The sequence below is a fragment of the Lactuca sativa genome, chromosome 3 (genome assembly GCF_002870075.4).
Source record: "Lactuca sativa cultivar Salinas chromosome 3, Lsat_Salinas_v11, whole genome shotgun sequence".
Lineage (NCBI taxonomy): Eukaryota > Viridiplantae > Streptophyta > Magnoliopsida > Asterales > Asteraceae > Lactuca > Lactuca sativa.
The window spans coordinates 322498831-322524086 of NC_056625.2; the positions used below are offsets into that span (position 1 = coordinate 322498831).

Sequence of the window (25256 nt, forward strand, 5' to 3'; positions counted from 1 at the left end):
AGGGTTTTAGGTGACTTAGAGATGAACGAAAAGTTTAATGTGTGGGGCATTTAAGATTTTATAAATACATTTGAAGAATTAATATCAAGAGATGCTTCTAGTTCACATGGTAAGTTGTTTGATTTGTGAGTGAAAGGTCAAGGGTTCGAGCCCCCTCCCTTTACCCTAAAAATATGATATATATTTTTTTTTACTTTATAAAGGAAGAGAATGCCACCTAAGATGCCACGTCAGCTCATCAGTCCATTTGGACGCCACCTTAACAGTAACCTGCTAAAAAGGTAAAAAAAAATGTCAAAGTGATTACAATAGCCGGTTTTCTGTCTTTTTTCATTAATGAAATTTAATTTAGGACTAGATCATAAACCCATTTAAAATTTTAAGGTTTTTTTTGGAGATTTCCCAAATATAAATATTAAAATGAAATAAAAATATCCACCAACACTTGCATTTAAGATATATAGAAATGTGTGATGTTAAAAAATTTAGAGTGTCTTAACAACCAAAATAGATTTGAGGTAATAGTGATAAATTATAAACAAATAATTGATAATTGATTTTAGAGAACCCAATATAGCTCCAAAAAGCTTTTAGTTGAGTAAAATTGAAAAAATAAAATAATTGATTTAATCGTTGTATATATTAGTATATTGCAACGACGCGACCCAAATATTAGTATATTAACTATGTGAAAGTTAATGGGCCGGATCCGAGATGGCTGAAAAGTACAGTTTATCGCTGTATTGTATTTATATTGAGTTTTTGGTGACCACTTGAATTTCGCAAAAGGTTGGCTGCTCCGCTGCTCCAGAGCAAACAATTCATATTCTGAATCTGGTACCTATTTTTTCACGCATCATTAGATTTCTCACTGAATATACTCAATCGAATTAACGATTTCGATCTTTAGGTTTGTTTTAGTTTTGATTTTGATCTTTCTCCTAAATTTTTGATGGATCGTAGTTGGTAGCGGCAGATCAGAAATGGGTTCAGAGGCCAAAGTTCTTTCACTTGAAGAGGTTTCAAAGCACGCTACGAAAGAGGATTGCTGGCTTGTTATTTCAGGAAAGGTCAGATCTTTTCACAAATCGTTTTCTACTTCTTTGGCAAACTTAAATATCCGATCATGCTTGTTTGTGACTATTTAGTACTCTTACATCCCAATTGCATGTGATAATCAGATATGGCTCAACATTGACTTTTGTTTCTGAAATTGAAATCACGTTTCTTATTTTTTTTGCGTTTTTAATTATTTAAATGCATGTATTTCTGGGCAAAAACTTGATGTTGGTCGTGATTAGAAGGGGGCAATTTCAACGCAATTGAGAAATTTTTTTATTGGTAACAAGTCAGATTTATACAATTAAGGATTTTCTTTATAGAAAACGGGTCAAATCATACCTCAATATTCTCTACTGTTTACAAACTCCTAAATCGGACTATCATTCTAATAAAGAGGTATCTAATCATGTTAAATTATTAATATGGTGGGGGAATCCTAGGAATCAGAAAACAAGGGAGCAAATTATTTAATGGTTCTGTTTATTCTTGCAATCTTGATGTTAAGGTTAACAAGTTGAAGCTAGCGTGTTTCTATCCATAATCTTTGTTGTAATTTGTAATATTTACATATTTTATTAATAAGTAATAACCTTATAATAAACTAGAATACATTGCCCAAATTCGTAGTGGGGATCAGTAAAAATACTTTTGAAGAAAAACAAAAAAGTATTTTGTGTTTGTTGGATGAGAATTTCCATCCATCCATCGATTTTGTGTGTATGTGAATATATTTTAACCTTTTACAGTCATAGAAAAAATTAGTTTAGTTTTTGATCTTAGATTTTATATTTTAAAATGTTAAACCTAGATTAGTAACAAAATTTTCAATAAAAAATTTGGATTATTGACAAATACAAATTTTAAGAAAATAAACAAATACGGCAATTTAAAATGCATACCAACAACAAATTCATATATAATACAAAGAAACAATTTTTCTTTCGGGTATTCTAAACAAAGAGCCATTTTTTTTTTTATCATTTTAATGGGGTAAAAGTTACCCATATCATATTTTGAGGGTTTCTAACACCCTAAATTGTTTTACTTAAAATAATTGGATCATTATTTTCAAAAGTATATTTGTAGTTACAATTAATATTAGTGATTATAAGAATACCTCAACCAGGTTATACATCGTCTCGATAGTTCTTTTATGGAACCACGCATGATAACCAAGGTAAATTTAAAATGACTAACAAAACAAAAGAATGAGGAAGTAAAAAAGAAATCATTTTGCTATAATTAAAAAATGTTCACTCTTGGAATACTTTCATATAATCGATGCAATAAGCACCATGCTCCATAACTGACATCAAACAATGATATAAAAAATAAATTGTTCTAAAAACATCACTTTATATATAAACAAGGTGTGTGAAGAGAGGATTCAGAGGAAATGATGAATTGACTGCGTCTTAACATTTGATAAATGTTAGATATAGTATAATATATGTTTTTGTCTTTGTATTGTGATGTAGGTGTATGACATTACACCTTTTCTAGATGATCATCCTGGAGGTGATGAAGTCTTAGTGTTAGCCACCAGTAAGAAGACACTTGACAACAAATTCCTTTCCTCTATCTCTTAATAAATATTTTGTAATTAAACATTTTTTAAAAAAAAAAAAATAATAATTTTGTAGGGAAAGATGCAACGGAGGAATTTGAAGACGTGGGGCACAGTCAAAATGCGCGGGACATGTTGAAAGATTACTACGTGGGTGATATCGATGTCAACACATTGCCACAGAAAGGACAGTACTACAAGCCACCTTCAGCTTCTGCTTCAAAGCAAGCTTCTGCTGCTGGATCATCCAACAACACTATTTTAATGTTGCTTCTACCTATAATCATCATGCTCTTGGCATATGCTCTTTATTTTTATGCCAAAAAAGATGCTTGATTCTTTCATCTCAAGTCTTTTGTAATTCAATTATCTCTTTCTAGTATGGAATTTGGGATTTCTGTTTTCTTTATCAACTAGGTTGTTCTTGGACTTTAATGAGAGTATAAAACAGATTGTTGCTTTGGGCATAATGGCATATATATAATATATGTATAATGTTGTATTCAATCAGGACATAATGAAGCAACAAAAGTCATATTTGGCGTTGAGGCTTCTATAACATGAATAAGATTCTTGAACAATATAGTCTTTACTGTTTGGGATTTCTTTATTTAACATGCTTCTTAGTTTAAACATTTTTGAGTGTTTGGAGTTTGGATTGTGCAATTTTCATTATGCTTATTGCGCTTTGATATCGGTGATAATTTTTTTTTTTTTTAATTAGTTGTTTCATTCTAATTTATTAAAAAATTCTTAATAAAGGTGGAAACCAATTTACATTTTTACCATTATTTTAAACCCTAATAAAAGTCCCATTCTCTGTAAATAGATGGACCTCCCCATGAATTTTTTTTTTTCATGTATGTGTTTTAAACCCTAATAAGTATATTGAAATTAGTTTGAGATTTAGTAACGAGTGTAATATTAGGGGTTGTTTGGTAAATCGTGTTGAACTGAATGGTTTCAACATCTTAATGGTTAAGAGAATGTAAGATTGTTTAACCGTTCATAACCAGTTTCAAGGCGTTTGATTTGTTCGGAGGTCATTTAGAGGCTGTAACAAACACGATTTAGATATAACATCTGATTTATTCAGAGGTTACCAAACAACCTCCCGTATGCTAGTTAAGAGTGGCCAAATACATAAAGGGTTAAATGGTTATGTTTTGATTTTTTTTCCATATATAAATAAATTTGGTTTGTCGATAGAGTATTAATGGAGTTGTATGATCTTCTAAATAAATGGTTCTATTTGTTGTAGTACCTCAAAAGAGTCCTCATTTACAGTATGTTTGGCAACAAGTCTTTTCGTTTTAAAAAGACTTCATTTAGGAATATGAACTTGAAGCTTATTTTAAAACAAAAAACCCATAATCTAAAAGTATTTCATGTAACGTTGAAGGAAAAGATTCATAACTATTATAATAAAATTACTATGTTGCCCTTAAAGAAAAACTCATGCTCTTATTCTGATGTTATTTTATGTAATTTTACATATTTCAAAAAACTTACATATACTTTTGTCAAACATCTCTATACAAATAGAAACTACTAATTCCATCTCCAAATAAAAGTTGCAACTTCTAATGCCGTCCATCGGTTTATTTTTTCAACCGACGTTTTGGGGGTGTTTGGTTCACAGATTTCAAATTTTTTTGAGGAATTTAAATGTAAATTCCAGTAAAAATTTGTGTTTGGTTGACAAAATCAAAGGAATTATAATTCTTTAAGTTTCATTAAATTATGTGTCCGAAGGAATTTGTTATTCTGTGGCTAAGGGCACAAATTTTAGATTTTATCCCTTATGTGTTATCATAAAAACAAAAGTACTCTGTTGCTCTTTATTTTAGCCATGATTCATCAAATCAAAAAATATTATCATCATCTCTCCCACAACTCATTCATCTACTTACCCACCCCATCCTCATACCTATATGCTCATGTAACCCCACCTTATCGCCTCCATCATTACCCTAACAATCACACCCATATACACACCCTGCTTCACCCCACCTTACCCACCCGGACTCCAACCCACTCCCACACCCAACCACTTAACCATACCCCTACGCCTATACCCACACCCACACTTATATGTACACACCCATACAAAAAATACACTCCCATGCTTACCCATACACCCACGCATCTATGACAACAACTTGATGTTGATGCCCACCCTTACATATATACCAACACCCATTCGCTTACGCCTACACTAGCAAAGCCACATAGGTTTACGCGGATACCAATTTAATTAATGAAAGCTTCATCATTTTATTAGAAATATAATAAGTTTAAAAAGTTCAATAAAAAGGTATTTTAGTTATATTACATAATTTACTTTCTAATTACTTTGACAATTTTGAAAAAACAAATAGAAAATGAATTTGATTTCATGTCAATCAAACACATAAGAGATTTCAACTCCTTTAAATTCTAATTGTAACATCCGGTTTCGAGAAGCTTTCTATTTCGGGATTTATGAGTATTAAATGGATCAAGTTAGGACCTTGGAATTCAAAGGGTTTGGGTTTTAGACCCAATTAGGTGTGGATTATATAGGTTGTGTGATCCAAACTTTCGGTTTATGCTTTGGAGTCCAAGGGTATAATGGTAAAAGTGATGCTTCAGACTTTTTCTTAAATTAAGGATTTTAGTTTAGAAGGTTTTAAGTCAAAGGAAATTAGATGGGATTGTAGGGCTTTTCATTACCTTTCCAAGCATATAAGGAGCACTAAAAATGGAGTTGGGACGCATAAGTTATGGCTTTTGGAAGTTAGAATGGGAAAGGGATTTGGCTAGTACGATGGGCGTGTAAGATATGTACACTGGTGTACTTGGCTTAAGTGATCACGAAGGTTCATCCTAGTACGTTGGGCGTACGCAGGTGAGAGTCAAACCCTAATTTTTGGGTTTTGGACCCTATTTAAGCACCTTATTCCCCAAGGTTTCTCTCATTACCAGCCTCTCTTGTCCCTAAAGCATTATCTCGAAACCTTAATCCCCTTTTAGAGAAATTTGATCTTTTGTGTGATTTGGTGTGTGTTTTGTTGCATCTTGAAGAAGAAGAGCTCATTGGAAGAGGATTAGTTTGCTTGAAACTTGAAGACCCATAACTCTTTTAACCTTTACAAGATTCTAGAGGTATAAAGCTTCAAACTTTATGACTCCTTAGCTTAGATCTAGATTTGGGATTATGTTTGGTATGTTTTGGTCCCTTGGTTTGGTTCTTGTGAGTAGAAGTTACTCCAAAACTTGTATTGGTCATTTCATTTTTGGTGTTGTAGAATCATAAAACTGTCATCTTGATGGGTTAAGCTCAACCATGCATGATTTGATGGTCTTAATATGAAGTTAGAGTGTTAAAAATGCATGTTGGGCCTCTTTGAGCCATGCAAAAGCGTACACTCAGTGTAGCATGTTTGAACCGGATTTCCCTTATGATGTATAAGCTTGTAGGCGGGGCGTAATTGGTGGTAAGCGGGGCGTACTCACCAGAACCCTTCTTGGGCCATTTCTTAGGCTTTAGGTCATTTGGACTTAGGTCATGGCTTGTTGGGCGTAGGGTAGGAAGGATAAAATAGTCTTTTACCCTTTAAGAGATGGTTGTGATGGGACTTTCGTTGTGTTTATTACCCTGATTATTTATTAGAGTTAGTTTGAATGTGTTTCGTTGAAGATCCATCGTAGCAGCAGCCTGTGAGTGTGTGTCTATTCATCGTTTAATTGAGACGAGTCTTCTCACAAGTCTTTGGCGGGTCGAAGGCACCAATGTCGCCCGATTGATTATTGTTATAGGATGCTAGTTTTCTGTGTGACTCTTGCATGTATTATATGTGTTTGTATGTATACTAGGCTGTCACACCCCTAAACCAGAACGACGGAAACGTTTGGGGGTGGAGGACGTCGTATTCAGTATCATAAAAATGCATAGTAAGGAAAGTACACACCACCAAATATATAAATATTTAAAAGTGTTTACATAATCGTAGTTGTTACAAGTTCAAAATATAAATACAATAACATGTTTCAAAAGAAGTCATTAATGCCAGAACGTTCATCCCCAAAAGATGATTTCCAAACCTGCTTAGCGGTTCCCTGAGAATACAAGTTATTTCAAAGAAAAAGTGTCAACAATTAAGTTGGTGAGTTCATAAGCGGTTTTGAGAAAATGTATGCCATTCCAAAGTTCGTGCGTTTTCCAAGAAAATCCCTTATTTTCTTATAAAAGTATGAAATGCATATGAATGTTCGTGTTGTGAATTGTAAATAGTTGCACCAGGAAAATCCCTTATTTTCCTATTAGTTGATTGTTTTAGATATAGAAAAATCCCTTATTTTCCTAAAGTAACAGGCAGTCTCTAATGTCCAAGACTAAAAATCGCAAGCAACTGACATGCTTAAAAAGTTGAGGCATAGTTTTATATAATAAAGCTATAAGAAGATCGCACTTGTTAGATGAAGAATAGTTTTAATAACTACTCGTTTATAAAATCAGAATACCATAATAATTGTCTATCCGGTGAGTTTTATAACCATACTAAACATAATATGCCCATGGCGACGTTCTTCAGGCGTCGAAACGTTTATGAAAAACTGTCACCCAAAGGACTATAGCTAACAGTTAGGGAACGGGATCATGACTTCCCGTATGGATCTATACACATTTGACACGCTCTCCAAACGGGAGACTCTGGTTATAATAGACAGGACTTTAGGTAGTACCTTTTAACAAAAAGGTAGCATTGAAGATGTAATCGTCTCACGGATTCTCAACTAAGTCTGTATTAAAGTGATAGTTTTGTATGCAATGTTTATCCTCTTTCACAATGTTTGACAAAGCATAAATCATAAGTTCTTTGAATGCATAAAATGGTTTAACAAGGATGGCTACCCTGGATACTATGCATTTTGTATAAATCTAGTTCATGCAAGGTATAACAAGAGTTTTCACGTTTTCACTCGGGATTAAATGGGTGTTTACTTGTATTCTCCACCGAAATGTATTAAAAGTACAATATAAAGTATTTGAAGGGGTATGAACTCACATGATGGCTAACAACAAGTTTATGAGTAATATGATGAAAATTCGTTTGTATGAAATGATTTCCTTTTCTACCGTGTTACAAAGGCGTGATGATGAGTTGAGTTTTCTTGTAAAAGCATCATGTTATAGTTGAAAATGGTTACCCTTGATATGATGTAGTATGCAAACGTATAATTAAAACATATTTCTATTTATAAAACATATTGTATCCCAAGAGGGTAAGGTTATGTTGTGAGGTGTTTTGCATGATAACTACTTCATATGATAGTTAAAACAACAGTATGAAAAGTATAGCAAATGATCGATGTTTCACATGATTTTAGCCGTGTGTTTACTTGTATTCCCCCCCCCCCCCAAAAGTGTTTAAAAGCAGTTAAAAACGTATTTAAAGTGTGTTTGTAGGGGTATGAACTCACATGATTGAAGTGGAGGTTCAAAGATGAAAAGACGATAATCGAGCAGAACTTCGACAGGAGAAAGCCGAAATCTCGGGATTCTTGGGAATTTCGGGAGTATAGAACTTCCTTCAGAGCTTGAGTATAAAACTCGAGGCTTCACGCAGGTAGTACTTCGACTGGAGAGAAGCAGTGTCTCGGGAACCTCGGGGCGTCGGGCCTTGCGTCGTGTTCCAGGAGTGTTACCGGGGCTTCGGGGTGGTTTAGAGGGGCTTAACAGAGACTAGAAGTAGGAGAGAGGTTAGGAATGAGCAGCCAAACTCGAAGGGCTTCGATTTCTATATATAGGCTAAAAATCGAAGTTCACGTTGTGAGTTTTGCCAATTCACATCGTGAGTTTGTCCCAAATTCGTCATGGCATGCGTCATCTGTTAAGTGGCTCTGAAATGCTCAGTCAGACTGTTCACATCGTGAGCATAGTGTTCATGTCGTGAACACTGACAATTCTGACACAGCGTTGAAATTCATGTCCCGAACTTCAGAAAATCATATCTTTCGCATACTAGCCCCGTTTTCGACGTTCTTTATATCCACGTGTAGCTAAGTAGAGGCTCTACAACTATCATTTAGACTCCGTCGGCAAATTTTGAATTTATTTTTAATATTATATTTTTAACAGGCCGGGACATGAAAAGTTCGTTAAAAATCCCTAACTTCTTTGTCTGGTGTCCGTTTTTGTTAGACTTTTTACCTTTGAAATACCATCGATGAGATCTTCGATTCTCGTTTAGGTCATGTTGGAAAAAAGTCGCTCGATCTCAATTTCGAGTTTTTAGCTGTCTACTGCTATGTCCGAAAGTTCGAAAAATCATAACTTCCTCATATGAAGTCAGATTTGGGCCTTCTTTTTATGTATGTTTACGGTTTTGGAATATCTACAACTTTCCTTTAGACACCTAAGGTTGAAAAGTATTTTATTGAAATTTCTCGTTTTATGCTTAACAGTGTTTTACCAATATTGCCGCGGATCTTCGATTGGTCATAACTTCTTCGTTATAACTCGGATTTTAGTGTTCTTTATATTTTTTGGAAACCTTGTTATGATATATACCACTTGGTATATCCCAATTATTGTTTTATAAAAGTTAAATTTTGACCCTAATTTCTCTGGTGTTACACAGGCGGGGCCCGATGTCTGGTGATGCCTAATAAATGTGTTGGTGGGGCCTATTACGTGCTACTGATGGAGCTGTACTGGGTAAGGCCCAAAGTATGCCGAACTAGGCCCACTATATATATGGTATGTGGTATATTGGGAAACTCACTAAGCTTTGTGCTTACAGTTTTATGGTTATGGGTTCAGGTACTTCTAGTTCGAAAGGGAAGGGCCTAGCATGACTGTACAACACCCCCCAAAGTTTTATTTTGCAGTAGCTATTTATGGTTTTACTATGATGTTTAAATAATAACTTTGATTGGTTTTGGAACAACTCATTGTATGGATTTTGGCGTAATTAAAATGAAAATTTTACTTTGAATTTTTGGGGCGTTACATGTTGGTATTAGAGCCTTGGTTTGAGGGATTCAGGCACACTCTCGGGTATGTCTGAACTCAAACTGAGGAATTGGTAATCTTTTCAAAAGAAAATAATTTTTAAAAAAATAAAAGACATCTCTTAAAGAAAAAGGGTGTGTGATTCGTGCAATTAGCCGAGCTCAAGCAAGTGATTCCTAGAATACCCATACATGATGTTATGTTATATGTTATGAGAATTGCATGCTAGATTAGGGCTAACCGGCTAAGGCTCTGCTCATGATTGCATGATAGAATGCTAGGAGAGATGCCTTTATATACCTGTTGGTTGAGATTTTAGAAGCGCATGCTAGAATGTATTTCTGATGTTAGATAGATTGGCCTGATATGTGATGCATTGTAGCCTAAGATGAGTTGGATGTTATGTTAGATTTGGAATCTTTAATGGTAGAAAGGGATCTTGAGATGTCCTCTATTTGGTTTGTGGCTTAGAGTGTTACTGCACAAATGTTCCTTGCTTTGTGCTTTGTAGGACTGTTGATGATGTGAATTAACTATTAAGTGAATATGTTAATCACATGTTGCATATGTTAAATAATCTAATAGTTATTGGTTTGATGTAATAACCCGTTATTTCAAGTCAATGTAAGTCAAACATATAAAAGTCTAAACTGTAACCGTATACAAGTGAATAACATTACTACAATGAGAACTTTGGATGCCAAGAATATACACTTATATATTGAAAACCATGCATACATATGTTTATATATGTTGATATGGTTATATATAATACATACTAGGATGAAATAAGATAATAGGAGTCAACATAATTCAAAAGGTGAAGTTAAAAATCAAAAGTTTATACCTTACATTGGAGATTTCGGTATTGAGAATCTTGGAACAATTGCGATATCAGTTTTAAGCATCTAGAATCAAGAGCTTTGCGGTTTTGAGCATCTTGGACCACTTTGTGTTTTCGGTTTGGTATCCTCAATTAAGGTCGAAATCTCTCAATTGTGGGACAACCAAGGTGATTTTGGTCATGCTAGGACCGAAATCAACCTTATTTTGGCCGAAATCCCTCCATAATATTGAGATATTTTACATATTTAACTTCTCAATGTGATATGATCCAATTACTAACGTAAACATCACCTTAACCGCCTATCTTTTCCTTCCTATGTAGGATACAAGATGAGTTTCATTTAACACTTCCAATAAACATTTTCAGCTCATATGCTCTCAAATATCAAAGCACTTACCCAGTTAATCTTGAAACCTTCAAATTTCATTCAAGAACACATCATATCTGCATCCAACATTTCCAGAAAACTTGTAAGTTACTGTGAATTAGACTTTTAAAACATTTAACATATAAATTCAACTAATTCATATATAATATTATGTGTTAAATATTATTAGGATACGTTTGGTAACACGTGTTCTAATCTGGGAATCATCACTACCACATCGTAACCAACCAAGAACACACACTCGAGGTAAGTTCATACCCCTACGTTTTCATGATTTTTCACCATTTTAGGGGGGGGGGGGATACAAGTATAATACAATAAATCTTGTGTTAATATCTAAATGATTTCAAATATTGTCAATCTGTAACATCCCAAATTTCAGAAGTACGGTTTAAGAGTTTAAAGTGTAATTTCGAAGAAGGGACTCGACGAGTAGGTACGCTTACTCGCCGAGTTGGAGCAGGTTTGGGTCGCGAATTAAGTGACCAACTCGCCGAGTCGGAAGCTACACTCGATGAGTTGGTACTGGGATGAGAAAAAACCTAATCTTAGGGTTTGCACCCTATTTAAAGGACTTAATGTCCTCCCCTCAGCTCCCTAAGCCCCCTTTGAGATCCAGTAAACCCTAGCTCGTGTGTATAAGGACATTGGAGGGAGATTGAAGCTTTGAGAGGTGTTCTAGTGGAAGAAACTTGAAGATCAAAAAGGGTTTGCATCAAGAAAGTAGTGTAGATCCAGAATCTACTGCAGTTTTGGGCACATCTTGGAGGTAATGAGTTGTTACCTTTCCTTTGTTGCTTCAAGATTTATTCTTGAATGAGATTTGGGGCCATTTTGGTATGATTGAGATCCACTTCGGGTTTGGAGTCCAGATCTGAGGTTGCTACTTCAGATCTAGACTTGTATTGGTCCAGAAAGTCATAAAGCATCAGTTATTAAATTGTTGGTGAAGCCCTTTTGTCTAAAACCCAAGCCTTAGTGTGTTTTGGGCCTATATCTATTTGGTTTCATGTAAAGTTTGCAACTTTATGTTAGGGATAGATTGTAGAAGGGTGGATCTACGGATTGGAGCCTCGGCATGGCTCGAAAAGCCTCTGAATGGATTGAGAACTGGAGAGACTCGGCGAGTTACATGTGTGTACTTGACGAGTTGTATGAACATGTGCATGGACTCGACGAGTTGGAAGAACAACTCGACGAGTCTGTTGAAGATTGCCTTGGACTCGGCGAGTCAGGTCGCAGAACCCCAACCTCTTTTGGTTAAAGCCTTGGATTAGTGAGTCGGTTGGCGACTCAGTGAGTTGGACAGGATGGGACTCGGAGATCGTTGGACTCGGCGAGTCTTGGGGCGACTCGGTGAGTTAAATTGTGTCATGAGAGTTTTCTGGGTAAGGGAACTCGGCGAGTCGACGGGGTGACTCGGCGAGTAGTGTCAACTAGGAAAGTTGACTTTGACTGAGGACTTTGACCCTGACAAAGAGTTGACCAATTTGACTTCCAAGGGTACTTTGGTAATATTGGTATTTATGGAATTGGTACTTTGGTAATGTTCAGTTGAGGCGATCGTGTCGGAGGTCGGAGCAGCTTGGTCTTATCTTTTCAGTCAGCAATTTCAGGTGAGTTACCCTCACTATATCAATAGGGTCTAAGGCACCAAGGCCGGACCTTTTAGTTGTTATCTTGGTTACAATATGCTACATGTGGTTATGATCTGTTAGATTTGTTGGGTTTTGAGCATTCTAACACTCCTAAGTGTACATCCAACCCTAAATACCTTGGATCTGTGTTTTCTCTATTATACATGCAATTATGAACATCCAAGGTATTATCCTAATCTAGCATACAAAATAATGAATACAACAAGATAGAATACATACCTCTTTCATGTAGAATGTCTTCATGAAGCTTGAGTGCCTAGTGCCTCAAGTGTGACACCTCAAATGGTTCACACAACACCAAATACACTTGGAATAACTTGAGAGAGACTTGAACACTCCTAAAATCGGCTAGCCCTTTCGTATTATTCCTAGTGGCCGATTTTTCCCAAAGAATATGATCTTATATAGTTGTTACAATTAGGGTAAACCCTAATTGTCATGGCCTTTCATTTCCTTGGATCCATGAGTTCAAATACACCATGGAGCATCCATGGACCATCCTATGGGTTTTAGCCCAACTTGATTATCCATGGAGCATTAGCCCACTATACAAGTATGGATGATTTACTCAATCAACCCGTATATTTAATTAGTCTTCTTTTGATCACTTAATTAATCCTAGATTAATTATTGATCAATACTAATTAAATAATCTTATTAATATATTAGAATACAAAATATATTAATCAACCTTAAGTGTTATTTCTCTCATTATAGTCTATCCAAATGCATGATGCCATGCAACCCAAATGGACCATGCCGGGTCGGGTCAAGTCTTACCAATTATAGTTATGGACTTAGACATTAATCCAACAGTCTCCCACTTGGATAAGTCTAAAACTATTATTGCGTATGACTTCAAGAACCGACTGGCAATCGTAGCTCTCAAAAGCTTCTGTCGAACTCTGACCTTGTAGATGAACTCAGACCTTTGTCAATGACTTGTCCATTAGATAAGGGATCATATATTCCTCTATTCTAGATATCATATGGACTGAGACATGGATTATAATCATTCTCTCTGTCCATTTGTTGTTTCCTGATTTCCGATTTGTGACGACTGACTATTTGAACAAATCAAATCAGTCCTAGCTCGGCCGAGTGTCACAATCAGGAATTTTTGTGCCTTGTAACTACAATACTTAAGTCAAATTATGAATCCAAAAAAAACATAAGAGCATGTGTGATGCTTATTCTATGACAACAAAATTGCAATCAAGTACACCATACAAGCATTACAAATGGTCAACAAGTAATTGCAAACCCTAGAAGTTCTTGTTTAGGTCCATTTTGGACTAGGACTTCCTTATTGGGCCCAATGGACCAATAAGCTTCCAATTTGACCATCTTGGGCTTAGAACTCATAAATGGGCTCTAATTGGACCCACTTCCATTTATTTCAACATTTTGGGCCATATTGGGCCTAAAATGAAATAAATTAATTATATGAACCATTTTGGTCCATATTTAACCTAATGTAGCCCTAATAGGTCATAAGAATCATATTTATGGTTATTTGGACCAAACACCACTTAACATAACCATGAAAAAGGCTTAAGCATACAAGGCCCATTTTTTTTTCTCTTCCTCCCTAATTCTCGGCCCAAGCCCATGTAAAAAGGGAGAGTTGACTTTCATGGCTACCTCATTTTTACATTATCGTTTTCCGTGCATCTTATCTCATATTTCCATGAACATATCACTTCAAGATCTATCTCTTTCTCTCTCTCTCTCTCTTGCTCTCGGCCGAGTTCAAGCACACACACACACATTTCACTCACTCCTCTCTCAAGAAAACTCTCCCATACCTCCTCCATATTTTCGAGATTCAAGGACTTTGCAAGGAGGATTCTTCACAAAAATCATCATCTAGGTAAGTTGATGCTTGAATCCACACTCTAGACTCCTTTTTCTATACACAAATCTCTTCTTAACTCATATGTCGAGCGTTTGAGTGAGTTGAGTGAGGAAGTGAGGGCCCTGAGGAAGATTTCTTTTCGGGCTTGCAAGTGACTTACTTGAAATCATGATCTTGCATCTTAGAACCACCTCAAATTCGAGATCTTCATCAAGGTGTTGCTAGGGCCAAAAATCACCTCACTTTCTTCCTTTTCTTCTTCAAATCAAAACCACAACTCAAGGTGAGCTTCATACCGCCTATTTTTCGGTTTTTATAAGTTTTGTGGGGGGAGAATACAAGCAAATGTGTAGATCTATGAGTATATGTATGCTTTGTGTGATTTCTATGCTTATATATATGTTCTTATGTGAATGTGGTGTTGGTTCTAGTCAAAAAGAGCTTAAAAACCGAGATCTACAATGTGTTGAATGAAATAAGTATAACTTATGTTATTTCACACAAATCAATTCTAGAAAAATAACCAAGTTGGTTAATACGAACATCTATGGGCTTAAAACCCATTTTTGGGCTCAAAATGCTAAAAATATAAAACTAAAGGGCGCAAAACGACAAAATACAAATTCTGAAGGTTGAGATGAGTCAAAACAGTTTCAAAAATGTATTTTCTGAAAATTTAGTCTTTGAAGGATTTAAATGTGAATTTTTAAACATAATGGGCCAAAAATGAACTTTTCGGCCCAATAAAGCCCAAATTGCGAGATTTTTAATTTAGAGGGCCTGAAACTGCACTTTTCTGTAAAACAGGGGACTACTAGTGTACCAAGTCCATTTCAAGGGTTAAAAATACTTTTCAAATTTAAAAGGGACCAAAGATGCAAAAATTTTCCATTTTGGGTCAAAATTGTAAAAATCGCGAAAATAGAGGTTTCAACCAAGAAAACTTCATTTTGAGGGACTAAAACTGTTTTTCAAGTAAATTTGAGCTGAAAAATACCTTTTCAACAAGTTTTGATACTAAAGTGTCAAGAAAAATGGTTTAAGGACTAAAATGGAAATTCTTTTATATAAAGGGTTAAAAGTGTAAATTTATCCAAGAAGGGGCTTCAAAAAGAAAAATTCTAATGTTTAAACAATAAATCCGTTATGACAAAATACTAGTACCACGACTACCGACGAAATATAATACACCTTCAACACCAAAATCGTTACCAAACGAATTGATTCGGTCTCGAATCAATAACGAATCAAAAATCAATACACGACGATACTTCAATACACACGCGGAAATTACGGGAAGTCAATACACACGTGGGAATTCACCAGACGTCGATACACCATCTTTGGGCCCGAAAGTTTCAAATCGTGCTTGTTGGGCCTAGCTAGCCCAATGACATGATCTTTAGGCCCGAAGGAAATGCGCTTACATGTTGTTGGGTCTTATACGACCTAATACCGTGTAAAGGGACTTTCAATAGCTTTTGTGCTGTTGGGCCCCAAGGGTCCTTTGGCACTGCTAGTAAAGTCGAGAAGTCAAATGCGAGTCGGGTCAAGGGCCTTTCGCATTCACGATAGCCTTGAACGACTCATGGAATTAACGGCGGCTTCGCACCCTCTTTTCTTCTTAGGTTGTGGGGTTATGGGAAGTCAGGGTGGTTAGATTAGGTGAGTAGTAAAGACGACGCCTAAGGGATCGTTTGTATAGTTGTAAGCTAGTCATTTTCATTAATGCGTGATTATAACAACTCACCACCCATAACTAATCCGATGTCACCTGGAATCATCGAATACACACGTTGCAATGGTATAATAATATATAAACGCGTAATTTAAAGTATTAGGAAAACATCGGGTTTTCCTAGGGATTTCAACACTTACACCTACGTGATGCATACCAAGTATAACAATTTTTCACACTTATAGAAATAAACAAGCATACTTACAGATCTTCACGCTTTTTCTTACTTACAATAATCTTTTCAGAAAATATCAGATTTTCTGGTGGTTTTTCAAAATAATACAAAACATTATGTTTCAAACATTACTTATGAACTCACCAACATTTCATATGTTGACGTTATTCAAAATACTTGTATTCTCAGGTAACAGGTAAATCGAAGGGAAAAATGTACTCAATGATGTCTTGTTGTTTGTTTAACTAGTATCGAACAATCTACTTTTTGGGAATGTAATGTTTTGAAACAATGTACTAAATGTAAACACTACCAGTTGTAATATTTCAATGCATGGTGATGAATGATGTTATGTTTCATGTATATTCACTGTGATGGTATTCAATTGACACAACAGCCGTCAGACGTTTCCGCCGTCTAGTTCGGGGGTGTGACAGGTTGGTATCAGAGCTTTGTTTATAGTGAACTAGCATATCTAGCCACACATTAATATGCAACTATAAACCAAAAGAGGGACTAACACAACTCTGAATAAAACAAGTAAAACACAACAATAAAACACCCTTCGTTGCATTAGGAATAAGAACATAACGCCGAACCAAACAAGATAACGCTAGTATCCCAGTTAACTCATGACTGTTCTTAGTGGTATCAAGGAGTGGATGTAGCCTGATCAACTACATTCCCTCGAAGGTATAACTAACACATGTTCTGATGAGATCGCGATAGCTAGGGAACCTAAAAACAAACCCCTTTATCACCAAAAGAGAAGAACGTCTGTTTAGTCTATATCATAGTTGTAGAGTCATAGGAGTAATGATAGTTTATACCTTCCCCCAGTCTTCATGGAGGGAGAGCAGCCGGGTATCCAGTTTCATCAAGTCCTAGTGGCTCACGGGATGCTTGAAGATGAACAAGAAGGGAATCCAGAGGAAGCACACGACGTCGGACCTGACAAATACATAGACACCGACTACGAGTTCGGAGAGACCGACGATGACATCGAGGAAGGACAAGACCCGGACAAAGATCACGCCACGTCGTTTGTGGACGAGGCACAACCAGACCACCTCGCCCCACAAATGAACCCCCCAAGGGAGAACCGCTCTCCCGAAGCTGAGATCGCCGCCCTGCGGCAACAGTTGTATGCCATGGAGGCACGTACAGTACAAGCTGAGCATGAGAGGGATGAGGTTATTGGAGACATGACGGAGATGGCTCAGTTACTGGCTCAACATTTCGACATATGACCCCGCCACTATGTAGGACGCACCACGGAGTGTTAGGGATAGACTTATCTTACTAGGTCATTAGGAACTATGCTATGTACCCCGACTCTATGTTTAAGTGACTACACTACTTATAGAGCCGTTATGCTGTCGAACTAGTGTCACTCCTGTATGCTCTTACGAGCAAAATTTTCATGTATCAAATGCGGATAATATTAGTAAACTTTTACGTGTTTTGTTATGATATTACAAATTGCTATATGTTGCGAATCTATGATTGTATGGTAAATGGTAGAAGCACTTAAGTTCGTACCATACACCTAGTCAGTAGGAGCACAACCACACGGAAGCCAGGTACACTCAACATCTTTCCGTTTCATGACAGAAAGATGCCTCACCGACCTACTCGCAGAAACCCTGGACCAACCCCACCCGAAGTTGACTCAGCCGCATTCCAGGCAGCGGTCTCTGCTGCGGTCACTGCAGCGATGTCACAAATTCATCAAGGGAGCAATGGAGGAGTCAACGGGCAAGGGGCCGGGAGTTCGAACAACGGAATGAATCAAGGACCCACCAAAACATGTACCTACAAGGACTTCACAAACGCCAAACCACGAACCTTTAATGACACTGGAGGGGTGATCACTCTAAAACGATGGATCGAGAAGGTGGAATCGGTATTTGAGATATGCGACTGTCCAGAGGAAATGAAGGTGAAGTTTGCAGCATGCACTTTCGTTGATCAAGCGCTCACTTGGTGGAACGGACACGTGGAAGCCATGACACTCCCTGTAGCCAACTCCATGCCGTGGTCAGAAATGAAAGAAATGCTGATGGTTGAATACTGCCTACGAGGTGAGATTTAGAAAATGGAGCAAGAGCTGTGGAACCTCACTGTGCGGAATGCGGATATCGATACCTACATATCAAGACTTAGTGAACTATCTTTGTTATGCCCGGATATGATCACCTCGGAAGGAAAGAAGATCGAGCGATTCATCTAGGGACTAACCTCTCCGATCCAAGGAAACGTGATAGCTACAAATCCCAAAACTTTCGACAGTGCTAAAAGATTGGTGAAGAAGCTGTATGACCACAACAACAAGAAGGGGGAGAAGCCAGCGGAGACTGAGGCCAAGAAGGAAAGTATGGCAAGAAAAGGAAGAACAACAAAAGGAAGGGGCGTCAAGGCTCCGAGACTTCCAAGAAGCAGCAGACAGTGGCGGTTAATGCCGCCACTGCGCAAGTCCCAGCTACACCACATGCTCCAGCCTCAGCTGCTCCAAATGCTCCTAGACCTTATTCTGGTAATCTTCCCAAGTGCAACAAGTGCGGTTTCCATCATAATGGAGAATGCAAGGAGTTGCAGTGCACCAGTTGCAATCGGAAGGGACACACGGCGAGGTACTGCAGGACTTACCCTCCTCAGAATCAACAACAGGGAAGCAACAATAACAACAACCGCAACAACAACAACATCAATGCTGGAGGCAACAATGCCGGTCCTAGCCACACCTGCTATGGGTGCGGAAGGACTGGGCATTTTCGTCGCGATTGCCCTAACAACAACAATCCCGGAAATGGAGGAACGAGAAGGGTGCTGGCCATGGGTCAGGGGGAAGCAATTTAGGATCCCGCAGTTGTTACCGGTACGTTTCCCCTAAACCATACTTATGCATGCATCCTATTTGATACTGGAGCGGAGCGAAGCTTTGTGAGCAATAAGTTTAAACATTATCTAGAACAACGACCCCAGAAGCTCAATGAAACCTTTACGGTGGAAATGGCCAATGGGAAAACCGAATCCACGGGGGAAATATACATCGTATGTACCCTAACCCTGAACCAACACGTCTTTCGAATAGACTTAATTCCTGTGTCCATTAGGAGTTTCGATGTGATTATTGGCATGGACTGGTTAAGCCTCTACCATGCTGAAATTATGTGTCACGAAAAGGCCGTTCGTCTTCGCCTTCCCAATCACGAAACCCTAGTTATTTACGGAGACAAACCTAGCACGAACCTTCGCCTCATCTCGTTCATCCAGTCACAAAAACATCTACAAAAGAAAGATTTGACATTTCTGGCTCACATAGTGGATAAAACCAAGGAAGAGACTATCATTCAAGATATTCCAGTAGCACGTGAATTTCCAGACGTATTTCTGTGAAGATCTTCCTGGAGTACCCCCAGAGAGGCAAGTTGAATTCCGAATTGACCTCGTTCCAGGAGCAACCCCTCTCGCGAAATCGCCCTACCGGCTAGCTCCTGCTGAAATGCAGGAATTGTCCAGTCAACTCAGTGAACTCCTGGACAAGGGATTTGTAACAGCCCGGAATTTCAGGTATTGCTTTAAACTATTTTTGGGGGTATTTTAGGAAGGGACTCGGCGAGTTGGAGCCAGACTCGCCGAGTAGGACCGCAGACTTGGTCGCGGGTTTGCGACTGGACTCGACGAGTCCAGATATGGACTCGGCGAGTCGACGCTGTTCAGCAGAAACCCTAGCCGTTTGGTTTTGGATCGTATATAACGCCTCTTAGACCGTCATTGTCCGTCTTTTGGCCGATTGAGAAGAACCCTAATCGTTGTGGACGTCTAGAGCAGGAGAGAAAGCTATTGGAACTTGGAGGAACTTGTTAGGCAGGAAGAAGAAGAGTTTGGCCAAAGGAATATCAAGGAGGATCGAGTCCTGAGGTTTGGGGACACAGAGAGTGCGTTTTCAGGTAATACTCAGACCATTTCTGTTATTTTGATGTGTATGCGAATCTAGGGTTTATGAAACCCATTTAGTGGTTAGATGGGTTATTATGTTATTACCCAGACGTTTATACCCCAGTAATAAGATGTTTAGTAGTCCAGAAAGTCCCATGATTGTATATCTCGGGACCATACGTATTTCAGGAAGCAGTTGCTCGTCTGCATGGCATGGACTCGCCGAGTCCAATGATCAGACTCGACGAGTAGCTTGAAGATTTACTGGGACTCGCCGAGTTGTTCTTCAGACTCGGCGAGTAGCTTGAAGACTCACTGGGACTCGCCGAGTTGTTCTTCAGACTCGGCGAGTGGAGTCGGGGTGGCCCCGCGATTCTTCCACGTGGATCTCGTCGAGTCAAGGGGGATACTCGACGAGTAGAAAGGGAACAACAGGGAAAGTTGGGGAGGACGTCTAGACTCGTCGAGTCGCCTTTGCACTCGATGAGTCCGGTCAAGTTGACCGTTGACCAGAGTTGACCTGCATGTAATTTCTTAGGGTCAGTTGTCTTGGATGATAAGAGTATTAATAAGGGTATATGGTATTATAGGGAGTCCGCAGATCGGCGGATCGAGTGCGAGTGGTTTCAAGAGTTGATAGTTTTCATTACCACGAGGTGAGTCTTCTCACTATACTACACCCGGAAGGGTTTGACTGTGAGACCGGAAGGTCGAATATGATATGTGTTATTTATGCTGTAAATAGAAAGGTAGTTGCTATGCATGATATGTATGTTTATACGGGCTGGAAGGCGATATGTTATGTGATAGAAAGGTCAGGTATGATGTATGATATATGTGCTATGTGTGCTAGATTAAATGTATTATGTGTCGTAAATGTTATGGGCCGGAAGGCAATATGTTATGGGCCGGAAGGCAATATGTTATGGGTCGGAAGGCAATATGTTACGGGCCGGAAGGCAATATGTTATGGGCCGGAAGGCGATTATGTTACGGGCCGGAAGGCAATGTATTATGGACCGGAAGGTCAGGGCCTGGAAGGGCGTATATGTGTAAGTCGTATACTAGGGAACTCACTAAGCATTTATGCTTACAAGTTGTTATGTATGTGTTCAGGTACTAGCGAGGACCGTGGGAAGGCGCCGGCATGATGCATACACACTGCTGCTATTTGAGATCTTGGGGATTTTATATATGTATTTGATATGAAACATGGATAAATGCTATTGGTTGAGTAAAATCACTTTATTTTTAAATGAAAAATTTGTTTGAAAATTTGCGTTGTTACAATTGGTATCAGAGCCTTGGTTTGAGGGATTCGGGTGTACCTTCAGGTGTAACTGAACTCAAACCGAGGATTTGAGGAAAAATCTTTTAAAAATAATAAAGACATAAATTTTTATAAATGGTAAAGTGGTAAACAAGAACGGAGCAGTGTGTACGATCAGCCAGCGCCCGAACGGTAAAGATCCCCAGAATACCTTACAATGTTATGTTATGCACTGAATTATGAATTGTTATGCATGCTAGAAGACTAGGTATACATGATAGGACTAGAATGGCCTGTTTTGAGATGCCTTAGTCTAGGGAGATTACTTATATGAGATATTCGGTAGTGTGCAAGTAGATAGTGCATACTAGAAGTAGAGTACTCATTATTCGGGGTTTGGGGAGGAAGATTTGGGACGAATACTGATACGGTGTGGTCGGTAGTATTGGGCCCGTACTACCGAAGGCATCGGGTCGGTGGAAGACCCAAGTAAGAATCCCTGGATATCGGAGACTGAGTAGGGTTGCGTTATCGAGTACAATAGTACTTGATGGAGTCTCTGATAATTTTATGTTGTATTTCAGAGACATCATGGTTACCACACGTCATGGGGCGAGTTCGAGCACCGTGAGTGACGAGGATATTCGTCAGATGATCCAGGAGGAGGTAGCTGCAGCGATCCGGGCCGAGATACCGGAGATGTTTGGGTCTATTAAGACCACATTGATGGAGACGTTCGAGGAGCGGTACGCCGCACTGACTGATGCTGCAGCCGCTGCCGCTACCGCAGCTGTGGCCGCTGCCAGGCCGCAAGGGGGCGATTCGTTGTTGTTCCGGGAATTCAGCAACACGAAACCCCCTGAGTTCGATGGGACGCAGGATCCGATTGCTGCGATGAGGTGGATCGCCGACATTGAGGGATGCTTCTACACTTGCTCATGCCCGGAGCATCTGAGGGTACGGTTCGCCTTGAACCAACTCCGTCTGGGAGCGAAGGATTGGTGGAAGTTCGTGACGGCGAACTTCACTCTGGCGGAGATTACAGCGGTGACATGGGAGAGGTTTACTGAGATGTTCAGGGACGAGTATGTTCCCCCAGTGGAGAGGGAACGGTTGATTCAGGAGTTCTTGACCCTTAAGCAGGGTACTGATTCCGTTGCGGTGGTCACACGGAAGTTTCACGAGAGGGCGATGTTCTGCCCAGAGCTGGTGTCTTCGGAGCAGTCACGGATGAGCCGGTATTTAGGCGTTTTGAGGAGGGATATCCGGGAGTTTGTGTCAAACTCCACCTATCGTACTTTCACTGAGCTTCAGCCGAACGCCAGGAAGCGCGAGATCGAGTTGGAGACCCAGGCCAGGGAGGAGGCCGAGCCTCGGCAGGTGGATCGGCGGCCGGCTCAGTCTCAGCCGGCAGCCAAGCGGATCAAGTCCGCTGATTTGAGGATGGGAGGTCCGAAGGGCCGCACTTGCGGAAAGTGCGGCAAGAGCCATGAGGGGGCGTGTCGAGCTGGTGGTTGTTACAAGTGTGGTAAGGAGGGACACATTGCCAGGGATTGCCCTAAGGGGTTTATGGTTTGCTTTCACTGCAACCAGACAGGCCATCGGAAGGCCGAGTGCCCGCAGCTTCGTCAGGGATCTACACCGACTACCAGGACTACTGAGACCCGACCGGCGAAGGTCGAGGCCCCGAGGGCTCGCGGGAGAGCCTTTCAGCTGACTGCGGAGGAGGTCCGCACTGCGCCCGATGTTGTGGCAGGTATGCTGTAATTCACGTATTTACTTTAAAGTCGAAATGTTATGCTTATGTTAGTGTATGTGTAGGTACTTTTCTTGTGAACTCTATGCCTGCTCTAGTGTTATTTGATTCGGGTGCGAGTAGATCCTTTGTATCTTTAGCTTTTAGTCAGCATATCAGCATTAGTCGTGAGCCGTTAAGTCGGCCTCTGAGCGTTTCTATAGCGGCCGAGAGGGTGGTTTGTGCCACGGAGGTTCTCCGGGGATGCGTACTAGAGATTTTCGGGGTTGCGTTTCCGATTGACCTAATTCCTATTGCGATGGGGGATGTCTGTGTCATCGTGGGCATGGACTGGTTGAGCCGATTCAGCGCTGTCATCGACTGTGAGCGCCAGTTGGTGACTATACGAGACCCTAGTGGGGGAGTTCTTACGGTATACGGCGAGGGTACCCGTTCAGGATCAGCTTTTTGTTCGGCCGCTAGGGCGAGGCAATGCCTACAGCAGGGATGTAAAGGTTTTGTGGCGTATGTGATGGATATGCGGGAGGCTTCCGAGAGACCGAGGACAGTGGAGGAGGTTCCAGTGGTGCGTGAGTTTCCAGATGTTTTCCCGAGGAGTTGCCGGGAGTACCTCCTGCGAGGCAAGTGGAGTTTGGTATCGATCTGATTCCGGGGGCTGCGCCTATTGCGAAGGTGCCTTATCGTCTTGCACCTCCAGAGATGTAAGAGTTGTCCTCGCAACTCCAGGAGTTGCTGGGGAAGGGATTTATTCGGCCAAGTAGCTCGCCGTGGGAAGCACCGAAGTCACCTTCCGAGATCAGGAGTTTCCTTGGGTTGGCGGGGTACTACCAGAGGTTTATTAGGGACTTCTCCAAGATCGCAATACCGCTCACCAGATTGACCCGGAAGGGTGTTACATTCTCATGGGGACCCGAGCAACAGACTTCCTTCGAGACACTACGCCAGAGACTGTGCGAAGCCCCGGTATTAGCCCTCCCGGAAGGGATGGAATATTTTGTTGTATATTGCGACGCATCGATTTCGGGACTGGGTGCAGTGTTGATGCAGAGGGGCCATGTGATAGCTTATGCATCGAGGCAATTAAAGCCTCACGAGGCGAGATATCCCACGCATGACTTGGAGTTGGGGGCAGTAGTGTTCGCTCTCAAGATTTGGCGTCACTACCTGTATGGGGTTCGTTGTACTATATACACGGACCATAAGAGTTTGAAGTATTTGATGGATCAACCTAACCTAAATATGCGTCAGAGGAGATGGTTGGACGTGGTTAAGGATTATGATTGTGAGATCCTATACCACCCAGGCAAGGCTAATGTGATAGCCGATGCATTGAGTCGTAAGGCGGAGAGCACTCCATTGCGAGATGTATGTCTGAGACTGACGGTGATGACTCCGGTATTGGATGCTATTCGTGGGGCGCAGGCCGAGGTTGTGAGATCCGAGATGCAGAAGAAAGAGCGGGTCGTTGGGTTAATTTCAGAGTTCGTTAAGGATGGACGAGGACTTCTGACGTTTCAAGGTCGGATTTGGGTACCATTCGTGGGCGGTACGCGTACTACTTTGATGGAGGAGGCTCATAGATCGAAATTCTCGATCCATCCCGGTGCTACGAAGATGTATTTGGACTTGAGGAAGGAATATTGGTGGCCTTGTATGAAGAGAGACGTCGCATGGTTCGTTGAGAGGTGTTTGACCTGCCGTAGGGTTAAGGACGAGCACCAGAGACCGCATGGTAAGTTGCAGCCCTTGGAGATTCCCGAGTGGAAGTGGGAACAGATTACTATGGATTTCATCACCAAATTGCCGAGAACTGCCAGGGGAGTCGATGCAATTTGGGTGATTGTGGATAGATTGACGAAGAGGGCACATTTCCTTGCCATTAGCGAGAGTTCATCAGCGGAGAAGTTGGCAGAGTTATACGTGAGAGAGGTAATATATCGGCATGGAGTGCCGATCTCGATTGTTTCAGACCGTGATGTACGTTTCACTTCCAGG

At 39.9% G+C, this 25256-nt stretch overlaps 1 protein-coding gene across 1 annotated transcript; it reads left to right on the forward strand.

The window, feature by feature from the left end:
• The first annotated feature begins 694 nt into the window (after positions 1 to 694).
• Positions 695 to 3221, forward strand: LOC111893472 (cytochrome B5). Its single transcript, XM_023889526.2, has 4 exons — positions 695 to 837; positions 964 to 1070; positions 2541 to 2607; positions 2706 to 3221. The coding sequence occupies exons 2-4, from the start codon at positions 984 to 986 to the stop codon at positions 2963 to 2965; spliced, it is 414 nt and encodes a 137-aa protein (XP_023745294.1). The 5' UTR covers positions 695 to 837; positions 964 to 983; the 3' UTR covers positions 2966 to 3221.
• The last annotated feature ends 22035 nt before the right edge of the window (positions 3222 to 25256 follow it).

What these genes read in the sequence shown, in the direction of transcription:
- LOC111893472 (XM_023889526.2), top strand. Translation starts at nt 984, where the DNA reads ATGGGTTCAGAGGCCAAAGTTCTTTCACTTGAAGAGGTTTCAAAGCAC. An exon ending in GGCTTGTTATTTCAGGAAAG is followed by an intron (nt 1,071 to 2,540) that starts GTCAGATCTTTT and finishes ATTGTGATGTAG; the next exon opens with GTGTATGACATTACACCTTT. An exon ending in AGTCTTAGTGTTAGCCACCA is followed by an intron (nt 2,608 to 2,705) that starts GTAAGAAGACAC and finishes ATAATTTTGTAG; the next exon opens with GGAAAGATGCAACGGAGGAA.